Source organism: Podarcis tiliguerta (genome assembly GCF_965153285.1).
Source record: "Podarcis tiliguerta genome assembly, chromosome: 2".
NCBI classification, from domain to species: domain Eukaryota; kingdom Metazoa; phylum Chordata; class Lepidosauria; order Squamata; family Lacertidae; genus Podarcis; species Podarcis tiliguerta.
In genome coordinates this window covers 66,288,318-66,313,164 of record NC_139535.1, presented here as the reverse complement: position 1 = coordinate 66,313,164, position 24,847 = coordinate 66,288,318, and the positions used below count along the sequence as shown (strand labels likewise).

Here is a 24,847-nt window from a genome sequence, read left to right as displayed (position 1 = left end):
ACTCTTTCACTCATATTGACATTCCTAAATGAAACGAAGTTCCTGCACAAAATTCAAATACCTATAAAAAGTTGAGGAAACCCATATGTAAATCATAAAGATGTTATGATAGCATTTCCCAGAGCTTACTGAATTGCAGCACTTGGCTATGAACTCCTGGTGCATCAGTGTGCAGTGGAAAATCCCACAATGTGTGCACAGTACCATTTGCATGTGGGTGTACTTCAGATGCTTACGCAGAAGTACACTTTGTGACCCTATAAAACTGGTGCAAGTTTATCTTTGGATTGCAGTCATTGCATAGAGCGCTAAGAAAGTTAGGTGTGGCTTAATTTCTCTGCAAGCTCAGTAAGGTATAAGCATTTAGTTAAAAACTTGTTCTCGGGGATTTTATATTTACTTGGCTTCTCCAAATTTGCAGTTTAAATGTTTCCCGGCCTATATACTGTATGCAATCTTCTCCCATTTGTATACACTGATCTGTCTACAAGCAAGTGCAACTGATGCCCCTCCAATAATACGGCTAGGGGTGTGGGGGGGGTGTTTTGTTACTTGGCCTCTCCACACCATGCTTTGCAGAGGTTTGGCAGCGTTAGCAGTGCTGAAATTAATTGTGGAGGAGGAGGAAGACTTCAGAGCCCCCATCTGCCAGTAACAAGCACTGTGGTATGTGAATGGCTCTGAACGTTCACTGATCTGGAATGAGGCTGACTTCAAACACAAAGAGGTCTGAATGCAGGAAGCAGCTTTTCCTTAGCAAGAAAGAGTTCGGCAGGAATGTCCTTTGTACCTGCCAAGTATTTTGGGGAAGAGGCCCTGCAATAAGTCTCCCTTTAATTAGGTGGAATGACAAGTCAAGAACCTCAAATAAAAATGACTTGCAGTCCAGTCTGGTGAGCTTGTTCACTGAAGCTTAGCTGCAAACACACCTTCCCTAAAAAGCCTTGTAAATGGTGTCAGCTGCACAATATGAGCTACGTATGCAACAATTTAACTTGATGCCGCATGCTGGTTTTGAAATAACTTAAGTAAATAAATATTTCCATTCTACTTTCACAGGGTTTTTTAAAAAAAACACGCACATACAGACACATACAAAAAAAGCACTTTCATTCTGAATAGTCAGAATCGTGGATTGATTTTCCAGTTGAAATAATTTCCATGTCAGGTTCACATTGATGAAAAGCTTCCTTGGCTATGACCATTTCTTTTCTCGGGGAATCTTGGCCTATGGAATAATGAATGTCACTTCAGAATTAAACTGTGTTCTCATCTCCAAGGCCCAAATGTTGAAACTTCAAAAGCCTGCTTCCTGTTGTAGCACTTGGCTAGTGTTCGGCATATTTTTACATGTGCTCCTAAGTTTGCAGCAATGTTGCTTGGGTTGCAAGTTTATAAGCAAGTAATGAATTAGTAGGAATAGTAATAATACATATGTCATTGATCCCTCTGTTCAGCCTGTCAAGTAGGCCTCCATTATTATTATTATTATTATTATTATTATTATTATTATTATTATTATTCAGGCTTAGGGAGAAGGAGCAGAGAGTTGTCTAAGTTCGCCTAATGAGTTCAAGTGTGATTTGGACCTACTGACTCAGAACTCAACAGCCATTGTAATCTGCCTATTAATATTGATGCAGAGAGGTCTACCCAGGCCTTAACACTAACCCACTAGGGGAGCAAGGGCATAGATCAAAGCAGTGGCGTAGCGTGGGGGGTGCAGGGGGGCCGGCCGCACCGGGCGCAACATCTGAGGGTTAGGGTTAGGGGGCGCAAATCCACGGGTTAGGGGGCGCAAATTATTTGCCTTGCCCCGGCTGCTGACAACCCACGCTACGCCACTGGATCAAAGAGCAGGCACAAACTATTGTGGGAGTTTGAACTATACTCAGTCTTCCAGCTGTGCCACTCATGTTGATCCTGCTCATCTTCACCCTGCACCAGCTTTTAGGGACTAAGGTGCAGAATCAAGAGTAAGCAATGCCATCAACAGCACTCCAAACCCAAAGGTTCCTGCTTCAATTACAGCTAAGGAGAAAGCATTTGGAATCAACATGCAGTAGGATTTGAAATGTCACTCTTTTAGGGCTATAGGGAGGGTGCATCAAGAAGCTTGTGTGCAAATCAACTTGGATCGAGGCCTAGTTCTTTAGCAACGTTGCAGAGCTGAGAGTATAATAAGCACAGGTAGGGTTTTAAGGTGGCATTAGTGGAACTTTCCTGTAGACCTGTTTAGACCCACCTCCAGCTGAAACTCACCTCACCTCACCTGCCCATCGGGACAGAAGCCAATGTACAACAGAAGGCTTCTCCTTTTCCCAAAAATACAAGTCCGTGATGAGTCCAGTTGGGAAAAGGGTATGCAGGAAAGGTGGCACCGATATAGATGCTTTATGGACTCTTTCTTCCTGATCCCAGGCAGAGCCAGCCTGTCTGTCCTTTCCAGTCATGTGGATTTAGACAGCCCTATACGTCGGCGCTCACTGCTGGGGCTTCTTTCTCTAGGTAAGTATGAGCTGCCTAAGTCAGGACACAATCGCTCTGCTTCTTTTGCAGTCCATGCCGTTCAAGCTTGCAGCACTTAGGGAGGCTTCTGGGTGGCAGCAACAGGGAAGGGAGTCTCCTGTTTTAGACAGGTGGCTTTTTAAAATAATAATACTTTAAAACAACACACAAACTTAGCACGCTCTCAAAAAGGAGTAACACAATTTTGGCTTTGGTCAACCATAGTAGGGGGTGGAGAGAGAGAACCCTCATGAAGATGCTGTAAAGTCCGTCTTCATGTGAGCACCACCGCTGCAGCCTCAAACGTCAGTATGTCTCTTAGTCTTATGTGGCTGGAGACAAAAAATTGAGTCTGTAAGTGCTTTGACGAAAGGTTTCACCTCTCATGGTGTGCACACATTTCTTTTGCTCTATTGTTGCCTGTGGTTAAACAGTTCTTCCTCCCCAGATTTTTTTTATAAACAACAACAACAATGCAAAACTTTGCAAAAGTTATTTACCAGGCCTGGTAAGAAAGATGAGCGCACACATTGCAGGCAATGGTGTCTCTTTTTGCTTTCAGCTCTCAAAAGAACCAACAACGCTGTTGTCTGTTTCCAGCACAATGCTCCCCTTTTGGTGTCACTTCATAATACTGCAGAACATAATGGGCACCCCTATTACTACCTTTGCAATGGTCATCATCTTCAGCTAACAAGAGTAGAAATTGGTCTTGTTTGGGACAGAGAACCTGATAAATTCAAACCATCAGGTCAGGTTCTCATTCCTACCTCACTCCACTACTTGAGTCCACTGCCAGCTTTCCTCCATGCCTCATGCACTACTTGAGTGCAAGGCAGATGCCTGGCAATGTCCTGCTTGTTCAGTTAATTCCTTGTATGGCCCCTGACAAGAGCCCTCCCTTGGCTTAGGATTGCTGGCTTTGGTAACCTGGAAATGTATGGCAATTTACAACAGCTGAGGATGGCAGTGCCAGTGCCAGAGAGCCAGTGTGGTGTAGTGGTTAAGAGCGGTAGTCACGTAATCTGGGTAACCGGGTTCGCGTCTCCGCTCCTCCACATGCAGCTGCTGGGTGACCTTGGGCCAGTCACAGTCTCTCAGCCCCACTCACCTCACAGAGTGTTTGTTGTGGGGGAGGAAGGGAAAGGAGAATGTTAGCCGCTTTGAGACTCCTTAAAGGGAGTGAAAGGCGGGATATCAAATCCAAACTCTTCTTCTTCTTCTAAACTAGAAGCATCAGTATACTATTATACAAACCAAATATTTGCTTTTTTCAGGCTGTTCCTTTTGTGGTGGCAGGACTGTGTACTGCAGTGCCCCCCATGCAACACTTTAAAAAACTTAGACCTGCCTTCATAAGGGAACACAAATTTTCCATTGTCCCTCCAGATCTGCACTTGTTGTTCCAGAATTCATTATAAGGATCTGAAGCCAACTTCCATCTTCCTTGTCTGTCTTGAGAAGGTCCGACAGGGATGAGCTTTAACCTATGGGGAGTGTGTGTGTGTGTGTGTGTGTGTGTGTGAGAGAGAGAGAGAGAGAGAGAGAGAGAGAGAGAGAGAGAGATATGATAGATGATGATAGATAGATAGATGATAGATAGATGATAGATAGATATAGATAGATAGAAGATAGATAGATAGATAGATAGATAGATAGATAGATAGATGATAGACGGACCACTTGGCTGGGCATCTCTCTAGCTTTGGCTTCTACTCTGTGTAGTCTTAATGAGAGTGCTCAGTACGTCTCTTGATGAAGACATCATGGGATTTGCTTTAGGAACAGTAGTCGAAAAAGGCACTTGATTATGATGAGGACGATTATTATTGTTATTACCTTAATTTTCAGCCTGCCGGAGGCAACTACTCCAGTCTAAGCATCTTAATATTTAAGATAAATGACTCTGCAGACCTCCTTGGTTGCCTGACAGTTTCATTCTTCATCATACCAGCATTCCCACTTTACAGGTTTCGCAGACAAGAACACACACCTCGGCAGATAATGATCAAGCTTCAAGTCATGCCAGTAGATTAAAATCAAGCATCATTTCTTTTTGTGCCAACAGAGCTAATGAACAGTTGGTTGTCTCCCATGGGCAATCCTGCTGTCTCAAGCTTCAGTCATGAAGCTTGGTAAACTGACAGCATCATTCTCCAGTGCTGAAAATATTTTACAGGCCTGATGAAGGGTGTATAAACTATTAATCTTAAGTAGCTGTGTTATGATCGCAATGATAGCATTGGATTTACCCTCCCAGGTCCCATTGTGCTCAGAATTGCTCCAGGGAGGCAATGAGGCCTGGAGACGGCCATAATGTTTATGTTACAGCCCTAACAATACAGACAAGTGAGATCTGAATATCCAACGTGAGGTGCTAGATCACACGGTTAGGCTGAGGCTTAGTGAGAGGGCATCTGCTTCAATCATTGGTATCTCCAGATATGGCTGTGAGAGAACCCTGCCTGAAACCCTGGAGAGCCAGGGTACTGAGCTAGAAGGACCAATGGCTTAATTCCATATTGTTTTTGCAAAGCAGTTGGTATAAAAATTTTGCCCAAGGCCTAACCTGAAATGGGCTTAGCCACACTTCACAGTGTCACTAGGACCATGGATTACTTGGGCAAGACAGCCCCAAACCAAACATACGCAGCCAAAAGCCAGTGCAAAATGCCCACTCTTTGAAACTGAAAACTGGTGTGTGCGCTGAGAACAGTTAAGTACAGCTCTTTAAGTTTAATCACACACCAAATTAAGTCTTGTAGCCTCTATTTAACTGCAGGCCCGATGAGGAGAAAATACCAAGTCAGGCTTGGCATTGCCATCAGCTTCGTCAAGAGCTGCGATGCAGCACTCTTGGGTGTTATTATAGTTCAGAAAGAATGCTTCACTTACAGAAACCCAGCCAGGTGGGTGGGGTATAAATTATAAATTATTATTATTATTACTGCTGCTGCTACTACTACAGAATGTCAGGATGACATAGGATAATGCAAATGGATGTCAGAGAGTTACTTCACATGTAAATTGTACTCAGTTAATGGGCTCCTGCTCAGTTGCCACTATGAATATAGAAGGAAAAATTCAAAGAGTGCCACCTAGTGGGAAAACCTCTGTCTCCCAAACACTTGAAAAACAAATCGTTAGGTAGGATTGCCATTGCTAAATGTCCCAGTGTTGCCTGTCTTAATTCAATGGCCCTGTCCCAGAATGTGGCAGCTCCACAGAATATAACTAAGGATCCATGCTACAGACCTTTTGCAGCTGCGTAAGCTTTTAGAAACCCATCCACCATGTTTCCGCTGGTGTGTGTTTTTTGGAATTGTCATTGAATATGCATCCATTCCGTTTTAATATCAGTCTACTGAGCATTCTTAAAGGTGGTCCTCTCTCTCTCTCTCGCTCTCATTTATTTAGCATGAGTCCAACTGCAGTATGAAACCCAGGAGGTCTGTAATCTGTTAAAAAGCCCAGGCAGTCACAAACATGCTTTATGTTACAGGATCACACATCCCTTGATGCTCGGCTCTGGAATGCACACCACAGGCATCCCGCACCCGGGTATCACATCTCCCTCTGGGAAACAAGAGTTTGACCATTACGACCGGAGCATGTAAGTGACCAGGTCTGGGGAGAAAGCTTAGGCTGGAACGATAGAATTCCACATCCATTTTGCACCTTTCTGAAGCTGCTTCTCCTTGGCAAAGCAGAGCCAGTATGGTGCCACTTCCAGTGGGGAAAAGGTAGCTAGGAGGGTGACATTTCACGCTTCTCTCAGCCACTCTGCTTCCCCCTGCCCCAAGGCCTGTTTTGATGGGGAAACTGATGCCCTTCAAATGTTTCTGGGTTCCTGCGCCATCATCCCTGACCATTGACAATGCGGGCTGGGGCTGATGGAAGTTGGAGTCCAACAACACCTGAAGGACCACAGAGGTCCCCAGCCCAGATGCAGACCATTTACAGTTCTGCAAATTGGAACAGTAAATGCAGTGGGTTTTGCCTCGCATTTAATAAATCACAGGTAATATCTGTCTGTGCCAAATCAGGACTGTAAAAAGTCCAGTGTTGTGTCTCCAATGGTAGCAACTAGGCCATTGCTGGAGTCTGTATTTTACTGTTAATATATATATTTAAATCTTAAGTTTTGGCTCATGGATTTTAGTCTTCTCCCAGCAGCCAAGAGTTCCGGTTACCACTCAGTTCTTTTTTACTAACCAGTTGTTGTTTTTTTCCTGTTTCCGGCAAGGAAATCACAACCAGAACCAAAGAGAGAGAAGGAAGCCAAGAAGCCTACCATCAAGAAGCCTCTGAACGCTTTCATGCTGTATATGAAAGAGATGCGGGGGACAGTCATTGCTGAGTGCACCTTGAAAGAAAGTGCAGCCATCAATCAGATATTAGGAAGGCGGGTAAGAGCACAAAAAGGAGGTGGGGGTGTTCTGATGACTAGGGAGGCGTCGTGGATATGCGCTAGCAAATGCATCTGCAGTACTTCCAGAGGCGCTTTTTGGATCCATGCTTAAAGAACGTGAGGAGAGCCTTGACTAGAAGATCGGGCCTATCTAGTCCACCATATTGTTCTCACAGCACCCAACCTGATGTCTGTGGGAAGCCTACAAGCAGGATCCAAGCACAGGCTTCATCCAGCCTCCTGAAGAGCAAATACAGACCCAACTCCACTGGGTTGGTAAAGATGGTGGAACATGGCTGGCCTTTCATGCTTGGTGGTGTAGATTCCCAAATGGCCATTTGCAAGCTGAATTAGCTGGAGGTTCCCACAGCACTGTGGATGGGCTGCTATGCTGTTGTTAGGGTAACCATGCTTAGCAAGGAGGTTAATGGGGTGCGGGTTGGGTGTCCCTGCTCAAGTGAAGTTGGGACTGATGACTGTGGCCCCTGCTGGGTATTTCTTTTCTTTAGGATACTCATTAATGGTTTTGAAATCACTCTCTTAGTTGTAGTGGCCTGGCAGACTGTATTACAGACTTGCAGCAGAATTTGAAAGGGTCAGCAGAAACTAAGGGAGCCAAGGCCTCCATGCTTTTACTCCACCTTCTCCCTATATAGCCTAAATGTCCTCCACTGAGTGCATTTATGTGGGCTTCAAGATCCACCATAATGAATTTCATAGGTTGTCTTAAGGAACCTTATGTTGCTGTAGGAACTGCCAAGGAAAGCCTTCAACACCTTGCTTTGTGTTTTATTGTCTTTTGCCAGCCCACTGCCACCTGTGGCAGACTGTATGCCACTCCTCACATCACTGAGCATAATTCATTTTATTATTGGGGTTTTCCAAGGCTGCTATGTTGTCAGGAAATTTAAGTTGCAGCAATATGTTTTCAGCTAAGACTTCGCAATCGTTGCTGGATCACTTCTAACATGTAAAGTGCTTTTCACTTCACAAAGCACTCGTCTGCAAAACCATGTGAGATGAGTCCGTTATTTTCACTGTGTAAGTGGGGAACTTTTGAGTGAAGCCTTGGGACCTACCAGTGACCACTCAGTGAGTCTATGGTTGAGCAAGGATTTGACTCTGGGTTGGCCAAGTTCATGATCAGTGGATTTACTGGACTCCTCCCCCCCTTAACCTTGGCATACAACTTCCCCTTGTTTCTGTGAGCACAAACCACTGAGCCACACAACTTAAATTTAATCCCAAGAACTCTACATTATAACTCTGATTTTAAATTTTGACAGTAAAGACCTGGTTTTTCCTGTACTTTTGTTTGTTCTGTAGAAGCCAAAGGAGGAGAAAACCCACAAAAAGAAATGGTTGTTTAGTCCAATGTGGGCTTCTCCATTTTCCCAAAACAGTTTTGTCTTACTTGAGCAGTCAAAATGCTTCACCATTCATGTCTAGAAATAAGAGACTGTTGCTTTCTGGTTATATGGCAAAGGTTTCCTGCTCCCTGCACACAGCGGTCTATTTGAATAAAAACAGAGAGCTGTGTGCAACTACATTACAGTGACTGGAATAATGGTGTATAAGGACCAAACTAAGTCTTTGTTTAATATGTAGCAGGCAGCTCAGCATCTAGCATTTCTTTAGTTGATGACAGCTTCTCGGGGTGGGGCAGGTAATTGTCTGCAGTGCAACCCACCTGAAAATCTCCACTACCATCACCACCACCACTTGGTATGGCTACAAACATTAAAGATTTCCCATTGATACCAATGGAAACTTCATTAAATTATTCCCTTGCCTTCCAAAATTCTGGAAACTTTCTGTTTTCCGATTCAGGGTGGTTTTGCTGGTCCTCTCAGAAGTGGTTGTGAGCTGCCTCTGCACTGTTTCCATATGTGGCAGGCCTGGGAACCTTTGGCCCTCCAGGTGTTGCTAGCCACACCTCCCATCATCCCTAGCCATTGGAGCTGATGGGAGGTGCAGTTCAGCAACATCTGCAGGGGCAAAGGTTCCCTGGGCCTGATGTCTGGTATCCACTCTTAGCATTTGCTCTTTTCTGATCAGAGGGATGGTGTCTCTTGGTGTCTCACGGCTTTCTGTGGTTTCTGTTTCAGTGGCACGCGCTGTCACGGGAGGAGCAAGCCAAGTACTATGAACTGGCCCGCAAGGAAAGGCAGCTCCACATGCAGCTCTACCCCGGCTGGTCTGCAAGAGATAACTACGTGAGTACTCTGGGTCTCTGGTGGCCTCGTGAGAATCATATGTCCATGAAGTTTTGACGTTGCCTTTCAAACTGTGTGCCTTTCCAGACATTCAGCCTGAAGTGGGAGGGGCTGAAGTAGGAAGGGGGCACAAGCATCGCAAAAGTGGGAAGGGCAACTGAGAGCATGGGCATCACCCACAGCCCTTCCATGCCTGACCTTCACTTGTTTGGGATGGAGGTCTGAAAGGGGCTTTGCTTGGGCAAATGCCTTATGGGGATTCCCAGTATCAGAGAAGCTTGTAAGCTTATGCACCCAAATGCACTTGCGTGTTTTTTAGGGGGAAAAACTTCAGACTTTCACAGTTTGCAAGTGAAGGTCAGATTTGGGGGGGGGGGAGAAGCCATGTGCCACTCCCACCACACCCACTTTAACCCACAGGGCTCCAGGTCAAATCCCTGAAGAGGACTTCTTTTGCAGATAATGGTTTACAGCAATTTTTCTCACAGATAGTTTGCAGGTGACACAAATTCAGAGAAACAATTCCCAAAGGGACATATATAGATAGATGGTCAGGTTGACATTAGACGCAAGGCAGCCAACAATGCTGAGAGGTTTTCACTTTTAGGCTTCTGAATGTTTGGTGGGGCTGCTGGCTCTTCTACACTACCTTAACATCATCTTCCCACACTGCATTACAAAGTGCTTTTGATGCACACAGACACCAAGATCTAGGCACTTCAGTTGGGGGGAAAAGAGTTGGGAAAACCCCTACCGATCTCAAGGAGGTCACCACACTATTTCCCGGACTAGCACCCAGGTGTTCAAAGGAACCAATAGAGATGCAAATTTAACTGGAGGGCAGGAGTGGATCTACTATGAAACAAATGAAGCTTAGGCTCCAGGGCCCTAATCCTGGAGGGGGCCCAGAAGCAACTTGAGTCCACATTGATTTTTGGGTCTAGTAGACCCAATTTGAGTGGCGTGACTCAAATTGTTATTTTATTGTCTGTATTTCAACAATCCAAAAGTTTGAGAGTCAGTAGCGCAGGTGTTATAAAGGTGTGGTGATCTGTCACGGAACAACCCCATTGAAGATGATAACAGAACTTACTCAGGCATTGTTGCTGGTGGTAAAGGGCCCCCCATGACAGTTCAAGGTTCGGGGCCCCCAAAATGTAGTTCTGTCACTGCTGGAGGGTCCCTGCAGTAAACTCTTCTGAAACTACTGGGTTTAGGGGGTTAATTTAATAAACTATCATACATCACAATATTTCCAGCAGATTGAACATTGCCCTGCTGTAGCTGTTATTCAACAGCTCTTTTTAGCCCAGATGTAGTAGAGTGCAATCCAGATAAAGTTATGTATACCTGATATTAATATCTACATAGAGAGTGGCTGTGGGTATCTATGTATATTGGAAGGGGAGAAATAAGAATGCCTGGTGGCAGTTGGGAGTCCAACCATATCTAGAGGGCATCAGCTTCCCCAACCCTGTGCTTCTGCCTCCATCTTTCCTGCGCCTGTGTGGTGTAGTGGTTAAGAGCAGTGGACTCGTAATCTGGTGAACCGGGTTCGCGTCTCCGCTCCTCCACATGCAGCTGCTGGGTGACCTTGGGCTAGTCACACTTCTTTGAAGTCTCTCAGCCCCACTCACCTCACAGAGTGTTTGTTGTGGGGGAGGAAGGGAAAGGAGATTGTTAGCCGCTCAAGTCCAAACTCTTCTTTTCTTCTTCTTCTTTGCTTCCCCTCTTTCTATGGATCCCAGAGGCCCTTGTGCTCTGTATGCCTCCCTCCTTGCTAGCTAAACACAACATCCAAAAACGTGTTTCTCCTAAACTATTAACCTCTGATCTCTTTCTCCCCCTCCACTTTTTGCCCTTCTTTAAATTGTAGTAGGCAAGATAGTAGTGGGAAAATATGGTTTATATTATTATCATCATATTAAATAGTGTTGGTTTCAGGATATGAGGGCCCTGAGCCATGCAGCCATCAGTAAGCCGCCTAAACCCTGAAGAGGCAGCACATAAAAACTGAGAATTCTCTTAATGCTGCATCAGATCTTTTTGGATACTCTTTGCAAAGTGGGAAAGGTCATACTGTCTGGGCAGTGGCCTCCTCCCCGTTGGGCTTGAGCCCCTGGCAAATGCCCAACATCTGGAGCTGGCCGAAGGAATCAAAATGCAACAACTGCTAATGAGGTGTGACTCCAATATATTCAGTTTCTTGTTTGATTGAAACTTAGCATATTAAGGGTCTGTTTCATAACTAGTAATTTATCTGTTTACACTGTGGAGACACTTTAGTTTGAGGGTTTGCACTCCCTGTTTAGAAGTTCATGGTAATACCCACTTTCCTATCGTCTGTCTCCAGGTGCTCACAGTGCGAAATAGGCAGGAAAGCTGTGAGGTAATAAGCAGTGGTTTCTTTTTAATTTATATGAGCCTGCACTAGATTTATGGTCATCAGAAAAAAGGCCCTCAAGAGAAATTAAAATGCACAGAGAGAAGAGACTCGCAGCTAATAATAATAACCACACCCATATTTGTCTTAGAGCTCTTAATTATATCAATGCAAATAAACACGTATTCTCTCTTGGGTGATATGTCATACTTAACTTTTGTTTGACATGATCATACACTTACCTAGCGAGAGATTAATATTGCTCAATCCATCTTGATCACGGCTTGCCCCAACATCATGTGCCGCGTTTGCTTTTGGCTCATGCTGACTCTGCATCTTGCATTTGCCAGATTCACATTGCTAGGTCCTGTTTGCTTCCATTGCCTCTTCTGATCTCATCCATGGAAGGTGACAAAAGCCCAGGATTTAAAGAAAGCAAATACTGCCCAAATGTCAGCTGATAGCTGAACTGAAGCAAATGCTTCAAATTTGATAGTTCCCTTCCCTTTCTGAAATGTGTGCCAAAGATCTTGGGGGTTTAGGAGGCTGTCTGAGTGAACCCAGCATCATCCAAGCTTCTTTGAACTCTACAGTTCATTGATTTGCCTTCATTCTATCACATATTTATCAGATTTGTATCCCACCTCTCCTCCAAGGAATTCATACGTGGCTCTCCATTTCCATATTACCCTCACAACAACCCTTTGAGGTACTTTGGGCTAGGAGATGGCGACTGGCCCAACTTCACACCCAATGAGTTTTGTGGCAGAAGATGGAGATTTGAACCCTGGTCCCTTGGGTAATGAACTCGACACTCTAACCACTACACCACTCTGCCTCAGGCCAGCAATTCTTTGCTTTAAATTTGAGAGACAACTGGGAAAGGAAGTTGCAGTTTGCAACTGTACTTCCTGTCTGCCCCCCCCCCACAAAAAAAACCACAACATATGTGAGAGCTTATATCTCATTAAAAGAGGTTCATCCAAGCTGTTTTCGTTGATGCATGCCTGGCAATTTTTTAAGAGAGGGCTTCCCACACCCTCCTCGGGACTTGTTAATACACATGAACATGCAATTATGGGGCATGTGCCCATCAATGAGCCCTGTATACATTTAGGGAAGTTTTTAATGTTTGATGTTTTACCACTTTTTATTATTACTAATAATAATAATATTCTGTTGGGAGCTGCCCAGAGCGGCTGAGGAGGCCTAGCCAGATGGGCGGGGTATAAATAAATCATATTATTATTATTATTATTATTATTATTATTATTAGCCAACTCTGTGAGCTGCCTTTCCACCCCAGAGTGCAGCTGCAGTGTTTAAAAGTCTGTAGTTGGCTGGGCAGGGCTGTGTGCATGCATCTTCCCTGTAGACTCAGCACTCCGCAAACACAGTTTGTGCTCCATTGTCAGGTAGTTCTACATCCCAACTTCCTGCACAAGCGCAGCATATCACCAAATTTACATAGGCGGCTGTCTTATTCCAAGTCGGACCACTGGTCCAGCTTGCTCAGTATTGCCTACACCAACAGGCGAGGAGGGGTCTCTCCAAGGTCTACCTGGGGGTGCTGGGAACCAAACCAGAGACCTGCATGCAAGCAGATGCTCTACCACGGAGCTATGGCCCTTCGGCTCCTGTGCATCATTCTCTTCCTATCAGGTGCATGCCAACATGGGTGGTAGTTTCACAGCATGTGAGCCTAGAGCAAGAGTAGGAAGATCTCTGGTGCTTGGAGGCTACTGTGCAAGAAACATATAGTTGGCCTTAAAGAACAGGGTACTTCTGAGCACTTTCTGAGCCTAGGAATTTGTTTTCAGTGCCAGAACTGAACCAAGTTCACATTCCCTTTTGCGGAGAAGTCCACCCACACGGTTAGCTTCCTTTACTTCAGCAGCCGGGTTTAGGTGGCAAAAGTCAGGTTGCTGTTAAATAATTGAGAGTCAGAAATCTTTGCTCCAGTGATTGCAAATCACCCAGAGATCTGCTCAGGGTCCCCCAGAATTTCTGAACTCAAATCTTTTCCTCCATGCAGATATGCAACTATCTTAGCCTGGAATCATCCAGCTAAATGTAAAATGAGGATTTTGCATATCGTTTCCTCAAGTGTTTTAGCCAGATGGTTTTCTTCTAGGATGTTTCCTTTCAACTTTTTCACCATTCCCTATTTAGACTCATTTATAAATAGCCTGCTCTGGGAACTGGCAGAGAGTAAGCGTTGGGCAACAACCTGGCCCCATTCTCTGTTGTTTTTATTTTTTTTGCCACTGGAGGGAGCCTGTTTGCAGGTAATAGATGGCCCTCTGCTCAGCTTCACCTGTTTGCTTTTCATTTTTGAGAGACTGTTTACACATCTACCTTGTATCATCTAGTTTGGCCAACATATTACCCTTTAAGTGTTCACCTGCAAATGCCCGTGAAGTAGTGGTGTATTGCTTGGGATCCCAAATCCTCATCCCAGGGATAAGAGGAGAGGTGATCAAAGAGATCCTCTAGACTGGTGTTATATTTCGGGTATATTATTCTATGTGTTGATTACAGTAGATTTATTATGCTTTCCTTGTTCTGCAATTCCGTCCCATTATTGCTGTCTGGAAGGGACCGTATACAGTGCAGCAAAAGTGGGATTAAAAAAAAGAAACCCAGAATATTCATGCTATGGAAAGTTATTTGATTTCAGCAGGAAGTTACAGGATATGCACTGATTGAAAATGAAGCATCATCATCATTATTGTTGTTGTTGTTAATTTTTTATACCCCATCCATCTGATTGGGTTGCCCGAGCTACTCTGTGTGGCTTCCAACATAATATTACTCCCCCAGAACTTTTGCAGACGTTTGCGTATGGCCACCCCAACATGAATGTGCAATTAAAAGGATATCTGGCGGGGCCCATAGGTCAAGTGGCCACATGCAAGAACTTTTGCATGGGAGAACTTTCAGGTCCAACTCTAGATATGTTCAATTGAAGCTTCTCAGCTAGCAGAGTTGGGAAAGACTACAGAGTGAAATGTGGGACAAAGGGGACAAAATTCAATGGAATTTACTCCCCTGTATGCATGCATAGGATTGCCACCTTGTACTCAGGTTTCTTGAGCAAGTTACTTTGTTGCTGAGACTCGCCACTTCATCTTCTGTGGCTTTGGGGAGCTGCTTTGTTGCAGCGGCAAAACATCAGCGAATGCCCGTTTTGTGATGGCACCCATGGCAATTTCTCAAACATATATTGGAGAATCCACAGCCATAACAAGGTTGGGGGCCCCCCAGTTACAGTATTTAACCTGGAAGGACTGAGTTTTCTGCCTCGGAGCAACAAGACCAGTGATGTGGGCTGCCTGAATATAAGGAAGTCAGTTCGTGAAAGTGACTGCCTGACTTCTGGGCACTGCATGTTTCCCTCCCCTGTGAAATGAACAGTCCATGGGAAGGCTTAGTAGTAGACTAGGCCCAGGCCCAAATGTGCTTATTGTGATATGCTGGAAGCCAAGAAGCAGCTGCTTTGGGAATCTCTCTGCCACCCTGCCCACACTGACTGTTAAGCTCTATCCCTGAAGGGAGGAGGAGGAGAAGGAAGAATTTAGGTCAGCTTGCTGTCATATGACTTGTCAGGCAGGAAATGAAATTCACTCCCACACTTAGGAGCTTTTCTACCTTTACGCAGAGTACAAGGAGTTGCATTTAAACGTTTGCAGGTCTAAAACAGCAACCCCACCAGCAGCTATGACTCCCAAGCCAGCTTTGTTCACGAAGCTTGTGATGGCAACTCATGAGAAAGCAAAGGATGACACATATTCCGTGAATGAACCAATGAAAGGACTGAGTGGCATTTCTTTAATAAGGAAAACAACAGATACGTGCAAAGGAGCCAACTATTTGCCCCCAAGTTGATGGACATTGCCATTCAAGTAGTGTGCGTGCACTGCATCATGTGATTGATTGATTGATTGATTGATTTGATTTGATTTGATTTATATACTGCCTTTCATCATAAGATCTCAGGGCAGTTCACAGAATAAAATACATGATAAAAAGCAAGTAAATAAGTAAAACAAAACAGCAAATTATTAACCCCCACTTCCCACAGGTACATTTTAAAGGCTGTAGAATATTAATCGGTCAAAGGCAAACACTTACCTGTTCTTCCCATGTATTTTATTCAAGTTGGCACCCCTGGACATAGGGGTGAAATAGTGTGGTTGCATCTAACTCTGTCCATGTGCATGTTGAACAGACTTCTGCATGTGTGATGAGACTTCACCTTCATTTCCTTCCCCCTGCAGCTCTCTACACACCCTCAAATTGGTTCTGTAACCCATGGGGATGTTCCAGCCAGATTTTGAGGGTTCATAGGGGGCTGCAGGGGGGAAGAGAGGAAGACAAAGTTCAGCGGCATTAGCAGACATCTGCTCATGCGACGTTGGATTCCGCTCACTGAAAACGCCAGCGTGGATGTCTTAAGTCTTTTGCAAAAAGGCTTCCTTAATTAATGTGTGGTCTCTTGCTCTTGTGTTGCTATGGCTACTTTTCTAATACCCTTTCCTAATAGCTCTCCATTGACGCATCTTATTTCTGTTAGGCTGCTGCTTTGTGTTGCTGTTTTTTTGTTTTTAAGTAAAGAAATATTAAAGTCCCAAAATGTAGTGTTTTATTAAGAACAAATATAAGGGCATCATTTCCCAGTACTCTTTCTATCATGTTCACTAAAAGGGTTGGTCAGCAGAAGACTTTCCAAGTCCTCTGGAGATAAAACAACCTGATGGAAAATGTGCCAAGCACAGCAGAGGGTGGGGGAATCAACATGGATTCACAATCCACAGGGAAATCCTGCACGTGAACTGCAGCTGTGCATGGCCACACTTGATCCAATTTAAATATAAAGAGCAGGTTTCCCCTAGGAAAGGAGTGGGGCAAGGGGGAAACCGCTCCAACCTGTGCTTTCTAGGCATGGGACAAGTGGGAGTGTGGATGAGGCCATAGTGTGTTGATGCCTCCTTCACCTCCTTCTAGGATGGGGGCAGGGAGCGACATTAAGGAGGCTGCAGGGGAGATCAGCAAAAATTCTACTTTTCCATTAGCAAAAGCTTCTGCTGGATCAAAAGCCCTTTCCAGAAATGCACCGTTGGATGTGGCCCACTTGAGGTTTGGCGTGTGTTTTGGCCCCTCCTAAGTATCTGCAGGATTTTCAAGAGGCGCTTCATGGTGTGTGAAGACTAAGCAGGGATGACCTGCTAGCTGGCTACAACTATTCTGTCTGTAAACCCATAGTACTGTTACTATTTTTCAGAACAGATGTGACCCAAAATAGTAAATACCCAATGGTTAAAAAAAGAAAATAAATGTATGTCTGCTTCTTCCCTCCAAGGCCTTCAAAATTCATCTGCCATTTTGTGACTCGAGGCGCTTTTAGTTTCCAAGGTTCCTTTTCAGCTGCACAAATGGCTTGTTTTAATTAGCCGGGTTGGGGCGCTGTTCTCTGTATAGGCTCTCTGCTAGGTTGTTTTTCTATCTGCTTCCTGATGTGCTTTGTGTACGTATTTGGTGCATTGTTTCAGTGCTCCCCGCAGCTGCTCTTTTAACGCTTTCCCCCTTGCTCTTCAGTCTTCTTCAGGCTCTTCGTCCCGTGATCACACAAAGTTTAACTCAGGGCCCCTGGAATTCAGCAGCACCTCGGGGCCGGTTTCTGCGGCAAGGGTAAGCGAATTCTGCAGCGAATGTCCTTCTGCATTACGGCAGTGAGAGTCTGTAACCATCTGCCACTCATGCATCCACCTAACCCAGCGTTGGCTGCAGAATTCCAGGAGCCCTGAGCTTTTCCATGGCCATAGAATTGCTCATTGGCTGTGGAATTTGTTGAGTTGAAGGGAAACAATCAGTGGGCTATGTGTGCTTGTGGCGAGCTTGTGCATCAGTGAAGCGAGTGGACGCTTCATGACAGCACTTTCCTTTTTTTAGGCAAATAGGTCGTTAATGTCTCATCAGCTTCAAAAACAAAACCATTGCCCTTGGGAGCATGGTTTCGGGGAAACCCTTGCACAGAACTGAACAAATAAATTGAGGGTTTGCAGGTTGGACAGTGTGGCTTTCCTTTAAAAGCAGTAAAAACAATGCATCCATGACCTGGAACACATTGGCCTTGCACATGGTCAAAGGTGACCACCAAGAAATACATTTTTTTTTTTTTTTTGGAGTGGCAATTTCATTTTGAACACCATCAGCCTTCTGAGCTGCAAATGCTGTGGACATTATTTTATTTAAATTTGAATCGGATGTAGCAAAGTAGACAAAGGATGGGTTGTTTGCATCCCACAAGGAAAGAATGCAGACTCTACTGATTTGATGTGTCATCGCACAAATATATTTTTTTAATAACAATGGGGTTGCTCTTTCTGGATCCAACCAACAAAGGTCCATCTGGTCCAGCAGACAGAGCCTTCCAGGAAACCCACAAGCAAGGCATGAAGGTAGTGCCCGTCCCCTTGTTTGTCCCCAGCATCTGGTAATGATCATGGGTTGTGAGGGTTTGTGTGCCTTGCACATACATATTGCCTCTCTTAAGATACTACTGTCCATACCAGGATTTTGTCTTACCTGTGGCTTTTGCTAGTCAGCTTGTGCGCTAAGGTGACAGCCCATGCATTCTAACCCCCTTCCTTAACTGAATTCCATTCCTACGCGGCGTGTGCATGGATAAGCCACCTTGGCTTTTTGCCTCAGCCAAACTGAAAGGGAGGAAGCCTTAAGGGGCTCTCCAGAAGTCTATCCATAGGTCTTCTGCCTTCCTCCATCCTAGTAACTTATTCAGGCTGTCAGAGTCGTGCATGTTTTGTAGCTCACCCTATCCCCAGGGAGAGCAATAGTAAAGAGAGCAATTGTTGTGTTAATCCAAAAAGGCTAATGGGAGAGGCTGGTACTGGTTCCCCTCTCGCCTACTGGTAATTGATGCTTTCTAGTGGAAGCAGCTGGTAAAGCAGCTAGAAATCTGGCTTTTGGTTCTCCTTGGTAACTGGTGGCAGGAGGACCTGAGCTTTTCTTAGGGGAAGGGTCGTAGCTCAGTGGCAGAGCACCTTCTTTGATTCAATCCCTGGCAACTCTAGGTAGGGCTGGGAGAGACCTCCTGTCTCAAATCCTGCAGAGCTGCTGAGTCAGTGCAGACAGTCTGACTCAGTACTGTATAAGGCAGCTTCCTATGCTCCCACAGGAGAAATAGCTCGATGTGCCGTCTTCCTTGACTGCAGCCAACAGTCAAGGCCTCCTTAAGCCTGTTATTTGGTGCAGGACATCAAGCTCTGACTTGGCTTTTTATCTTCCGCTTCTCCTGCGCAAAGAATGAGGGGCGCAATTTGCAACAGAGAAGCTCTGGAAGGAGGAAGGTGTTTAACTTTCCACTAGTCTGTTTTCCTCTGCAACTCAGCAAGCTGCTTTTGCCCTGTCCAGTGTTTCTGCTGCAAACAGAAATGGGAGAAAGCAGCTGCAGCTAAGGGGCAGCTGAAGAAGATAGCTGGCAAGGAAGGAAAGGGTGAAGTGCTCTTCTCCTGCCCAAAGCTCCTCTGTTGCAAATGGTGCCCTCTAGCTCAGTTTGCGGAGAGGAGAAGCAGCTGTTGGGCTTTCAGGTTAGAGCACAATGTGCCGTACCGTCTTTAGAACTCGAGGCCAGTGGAGGAGCACATAAAAAATCAAATGCAAGAAGAAAGCTCGTAGATCAGAGAGAACACTTGGCTAGAACCTTGTTCCTTGTCATGCTAGCTTTCCATGTGCCGCAACATTTGATGAAGGGAAGCATTCAGATATGCAAAACCCCACGGCCATTCCAATGGGAAATGTCCATAAGGATACCACCACTAGCTGTCTTAGAATGTTGGAGTTGATTTTTCAGCATTGGAGAGGCAGTCCAAAAACTGTATGTGGCAACTCAAGACAGTTTCTCAAAACCATACACATGGATTTAAAACATGTTTCCATCTTACAGCCGACACTGGCACAGAGCTTGTAAGACAGTAACTGCCACCAGCATTATGTTTTAATTGTAGTGTTGGGCAGCTGCGTAATAATGTAGGCCTCCCAATGCAAGCAAAATCAATACTATGTGGAGAGGAGTGTAAGGAAAGACAATCTGGTTTGATTTTGCCTGCTTTCATCAGCGAAGCGGTTTTTGTGCCTCGCTAATGACAAACATGTTTAAACACTGTTTGAACTTAAAATGGAAAAGGCTTTGTTGTGCTCCATGTTTGCAATCTCGTCTCTGGAAGTGAAAACAAAAAAGCTGCAGTCCTCAACATGTTTACAACAGCGAGTGTGTCCTCTTGTGGGACTTCCTTCTGAATGAAATAGGGCTGGGACTGGGCTGCCCAAGCTTGCAAATACTATGCACTTTTCAAGCTGCTAGTGAGTGCAGTTTCTGTACCCAAGAAAAATCTGAGGCTAGCATGAAGACATCAGAAATGCTGGTGCAAGAAAGATGTGAATAACGAAAAACAGACCTTAGGTTTATCTCACTTTTACTTGTAATAGTTACTTTGACATTATTCTTCATTCAAGGAAAGTTGCTTTGGGGACCAAACTCATTTTTAACTATGATGTTCCATGTGCTGTTCCTGAAATACAGTCCAATTTCTCCCCCCGCTTAAAAGACATTTTAAAGAGAGACCCTTTTCATTGAGAAAGTAACTGTGTGCAGGCTGCAAGCCTGCTGAAAATGAGATCACTGTCCACTTTATTCCACCCATGCACAGCAACCTTTTGCTGGAAATACATTCCTTCATGTATGCACAGAATGCAGCTGGTCTTTGTTCAGATGGCTGGTGTGTGTGCATAAAGAAAGTTAGGTTTGCTCCTTAACCCAGGTCATTGCACCGTGGTGGCAGCACACTTTTTTCTGACACTTTGGGACACAGGAAAGACTGTGGCACAATCCTCATCTATGAGCTCAATATATCTTAGCTGTGGGGAAGAGTGGCAGTCTTTCCGGTATTTCAAAATGTAAGCCAGAGACAATCTATGTGCAGGTAGGCATGAAAAGGGGACTGGATTCATACCAATTTGTTCCAGCTATGGTCAGGGACCATAATATCTGAGAGAAGTATTTTATCAGAGACAATGAACAAGAGTGCAGTTTGGGATTTGTGTGTGTGTGTGTGTACTGTAAAGGATGGCATAAAAATTTAATGAATAAACTACCAGTATGGTGGGGCAGTGCCATTTATGAGGAGGGTCCCTAGCCTCCCCATGCTCTTTATTTTGACCTCTTTTTATATTTGCAATCTGCCTTTATAAGGTAAAGGTACCCCTGCCCGTACGGGCCAGTCGTGTCCGACTCTGGGGTTGCGCGCCCATCTCACTTAAGAGGCCGGGGGCCAGCGCTGTCCGAAGACACTTCCGGGTCACATGGCCAGCGTGACAAGCTGCATCTGGCGAGCCAGCGCAGCACACGGAAACGCCATTTACCTTCCCGCTAGTAAGCGGTCCCTATTTATCTACTTGCACCCGGGGGTGCTTTCGAACTGCTAGGTTGGCAGACGCTGGGACCGAGCAACGGGAGCGCACCCTGCCGCGGGGATTCGAACCGCCGACCTGACGATCGGCAAGTCCTAGGCGCTGAGGTTTTACCCACAGCGCCACCCGCGTCCCTACAAATCTGCCTTTAGCATATGTTAATTTCAGCCACAGCATAAAGCACATGAATTGCACATGTAAAAAGTAGCCATAATAAATAGCTAACCAGTCTTGGGGGGGGGGGGGAAGAGTTCCCAAGTAACATCCAATACTAACTGTTGGGAAGGGTGGGTGTATGTATGTATGTATGTATGTGTACACAGAGAGAGAGAGGTTTCTTGCTTTTAACTGTAATCGTAGCTTTTCCTTCTTTTACATCTATGGGTCCCAGGGGCTCCTCTCCCAAATCAGCTAAACTGTTGCTTGCAAGATGTAGGTCTGGAAATGGCAGACTGTCAAAAGCTCTACCAAGCTGGTGCCACTCTCAGCCAGCTGGGCAGAATGCTGCAGTATGAGTTAATGAGGGGTTACTTCTGAATTAAGAATTCAAAGCAATAGGTGGATCCATCTCATTTGTGGTTTTCTTTCAGTGTGAAGAAGCATTTGTGTAAAAATGATGTACCTTTTAAACAACATGTCCCTGACTGCCTGTAGAGCATATTTTGACCACTAGGGGGAGGGTGCTACCTGCAATTGCCAATTGCACACCATACAAGGGGTCTAGATTAGCAAGAATCCATGGTGATCAGAAATGAAGCAGGCAGTTTGGAAGGGATGAAAGTAGGAGCCTTGGCCACAACCCCCTTATTCCCTCTGGAAAGATATGCCTGTATTTGTTCACTTATTATTTGTGTTCTCCCCCCTCCCTTTTCTTTCTCTCTTTGATTCTAGGGGAAAAAGAAAAGACGAACAAGAGAAAAACAGCAAGACTCCAACTCAGGTAAATCCACTGGTGCAAACTCCAGTACATTATCTGGTAACCAACGCTTTGTTTATGTTGGTAGGGGATTATTTGAGGCAGCTGAACAATAGCTATAATCTTCCTTTGGATTTGCATCTGTGGCTTAATGTGACTGGGGTAATCCATATCTATGCTAATACTACCTCCATTTCATCTGTAGACTGGGTTGCTATCTGTGCTTATAAACTTTAATCTGTGTTTCATTTTCATATGAGACCTAACTGCTATTTCTTCTAGCTTTGCTGCTATCTGCAATTGTCTCTCCTGTCTGCTCTCCTCTGACATTAGCCTCAGAGAAAAGGAATACTATTCAGCTCATTCCTAGTTGCATTTTGACACATCAAATTTAGCCCCCTCCTCTTGCCATTAACTTTTGTGGTTGTTACCCTTGTAGTTTCCCAATCACCTGGTTCTCTACAAAGATGCAGAAAGCAAAAGGTCTTTAAAATGCAGTACAGTAGCAAATTATTAACTTGTTATCCAAGAAGGGACTATTTTGCCATAAACTAGATTTCTAGGGCAGGCAGAATCCTAACCCACAGAGTCTTGCACATCATATCTTTGGGTGCTATCAGGCTAAAACATCTCATCAGCGCAAGCATTTCCACTTGTGAAATACAAGCCCCCACCCCCATGCACACTCTCCCCAAATGTGCTCCATAGGATTGAGGGGAACTCCTAGAACAAAGTTAGGGGGAACACAGAGTGGGAGAAAGACCAACTGCACAAGCAGTGCTTTGGATAGAAGAAGAGATGGTAAGGGAACAGCTAGCTACAGATAGAACAGGTGAGGTCCCTGTGGACTAGAGGTGGGCAAATGTTGGCCCCCATCTTCAAAAAGTGGAAAAAAGGCAGCCCAGGGTAACTACTAACCAGTCAACTTGTCCTAGAACAGATAATTTAACAGTGTGAGCACTTAGAAAAGGATGCGGGGATTACTAAGACCCAGCATGGATTTCTCAAAAGCAAGTCATGCAATACTAATCTTTCTTTTTTTTAATGGAGTTACAAGCTTGGTGGATAAGGGGAATGCTGTGGAAACAGCGTATCTTGATTTCAGCAAGGCTTTTGACTAAGTCCCCCATGATATTCTTGCGGGGAAGCCGGTAAGATGTGGGTTGGGTGAGGTAGCTGTTAGGTGGATTTGTAGCTGGTTGATTGACCGAGCCCAAAGTGTTCTCACTCATGGTTCCTCATCATTCTGGGAAAAGATGACAAGTGGGGTGCTGCACTTGTCCTGGGCTTGTTGATGTTCAACATCTTTATAAATGACTTGGATGAAGGAATAGAGGGGTTGTTTGTCAAATTTGCAAATGACACCAAACTGGGAGGGGTAGCTAATGCCACTGTTCTCCCAGTCACTGCATTCTTGGCCCTCCCGTGTGAGGTTAGTTTTGGTATTTGCCTAAACCTGCTTTGTTTCCTGAAGAGATGCTGCTTCCAGCAGAAACTGGGTTGATGTGGCCTGTTTAGTTTTGTCTCCAGCTGCTAAATTGATGCTGCATCTTTTCTTCTTCCTCTTCCTCCTGCTCTTGCTGCTGTTTGTGCCTCTGCCTTGCCCATTCTCCACCACGCATGCTCCTTCCTCAGATCCTGCTTCTCCTAAGAAATGCAGAGCTCGCTTTGGTCTCAACCAACAAATGGACTGGTGTGGACCGTGCAGGTGTGTATTGGATATCTTTGCTTTCTAAGCTTGTTGCTTGCCATGCAGGTTGTTCTTTGCTGTGCAATTTTTATTTTTCATGCCCCTTTTCTGCAGCTGCCCTTGCCCCTAACACTACTAATGGCGCTCCTTACGGCCTGCCTAGGTTTTCCATGGATTTCAAATGTTTATGAGTGATGCTTCCAAAAGCTTTCTACTTCTGAGATGGGAAAGTACAATGACCCGGGGGGGGGGGGGTCTTAACCATGCAATCCTACGTATGTCTACTCAGAAGCACGTTTCTTCCAGTGCAGACAGATGTCTCAGGGTTTTTTTTACGTAACAGGAAGGGTGAAAGTTGGCATTCATTTCTCCCTCGTAGCATGGACTCCACGTACCTTCACACTTGCAAGATCTTCCTTTATGGATATCACACTGGCAAGGTCTGGATGACCACATAGCCGTGAATCTGGAGTTGGGAATTTCCTGCACTGACGGAGGTTTAGATTAGATCACCTGTTGAGATGCTTTCCAATATTGTGGATTTCAGCCCTTCAAAATAAGTTTTTCTAGATTTATGAATCACAAGGTCCAAAAACCTGCTCCCATGTGCCTTTGTGCCATCACCATCATCCATTTTCTCTCATTAAAGGGTGGAGTCCTGTTCTCTTATCAGGAAACTTCAGTGAAGAGAAAATTGGTTGTCTGAAGAGGGCCAGTATAGAAGGGGCATTGCAGCCACTGTGTAGCCACTTCTTTGCTGTTCACACCTCCCCACAGAACACAGCATTTGTTACAGGAAGAACTGGTAGTCTCCAGCCACTATCTGATAAAAGTTGGTGATCCAGTTATTCTCATTAGCCATTAAGTGGCTTGTCATCTTTTACTAGCAGGCTCTGTATTGAATTTCAGCCTAAAATTATGCAAAGCAATTTAAAAGGTCAACTCACAAGACTAGACTTCTGATTCCCACCCAGCAGCATAACTAATGCCAGTCTTAATAGCTTTCCTTTCAAAATGCAAGAAAGTGATTTGCATTAATTAATGAACACTCCCTTTGCTTTTGTGCAGCACTGATTAGTCCAGAAGCAAATGAGCTGGGGCCTTCCTTACACCACCAGCAGAGTATTAGGGTCAAGGGGACATATTCCTTATATATGTTGTAAGCCGCACAAAGTGGCTAGGGAAACCTAGCCAGATGGGCGGGTATAAATAATAAAATTATTATTAATAGTTA

General features: G+C 44.9%; 1 protein-coding gene and 1 long non-coding RNA gene across 18 annotated transcripts in view; one reads left to right on the top strand and one right to left on the bottom strand.

Annotated features, from left to right (window-relative positions):
- TCF7 (transcription factor 7) overlaps positions 1–24,847 on the top strand; it is a 112,390-nt gene that overhangs the window by 81,327 nt on the left and 6,216 nt on the right. For 4 of the 17 annotated variants that reach the window (XM_083428895.1, XM_083428893.1, XM_083428884.1 and 1 more), the window contains 7 exons: positions 2,422–2,508; positions 6,011–6,121; positions 6,755–6,917; positions 9,028–9,135; positions 17,117–17,209; positions 21,899–21,947; positions 23,559–23,631. In XM_083428895.1, the coding sequence (XP_083285021.1) occupies positions 2,422–2,508; positions 6,011–6,121; positions 6,755–6,917; positions 9,028–9,135; positions 17,117–17,209; positions 21,899–21,947; positions 23,559–23,631 (684 nt within the window). Of the gene's footprint in view, positions 1–2,421; positions 2,509–6,010; positions 6,122–6,754; positions 6,918–9,027; positions 9,136–17,116; positions 17,210–21,898; positions 23,632–24,847 lie in introns of all 17 variants that reach the window. The other 13 variants (XR_014508432.1, XR_014508434.1, XM_083428888.1 and 10 more) reach the window with 8 other exon arrangements.
- Positions 19,997–21,900, bottom strand: LOC310672177. The gene is made up of 2 exons (XR_014508446.1): positions 21,154–21,900; positions 19,997–20,780 (listed from the first exon to the last, which is right to left on the bottom strand). It is a non-coding gene; the product is annotated as an uncharacterized lncRNA (long non-coding RNA).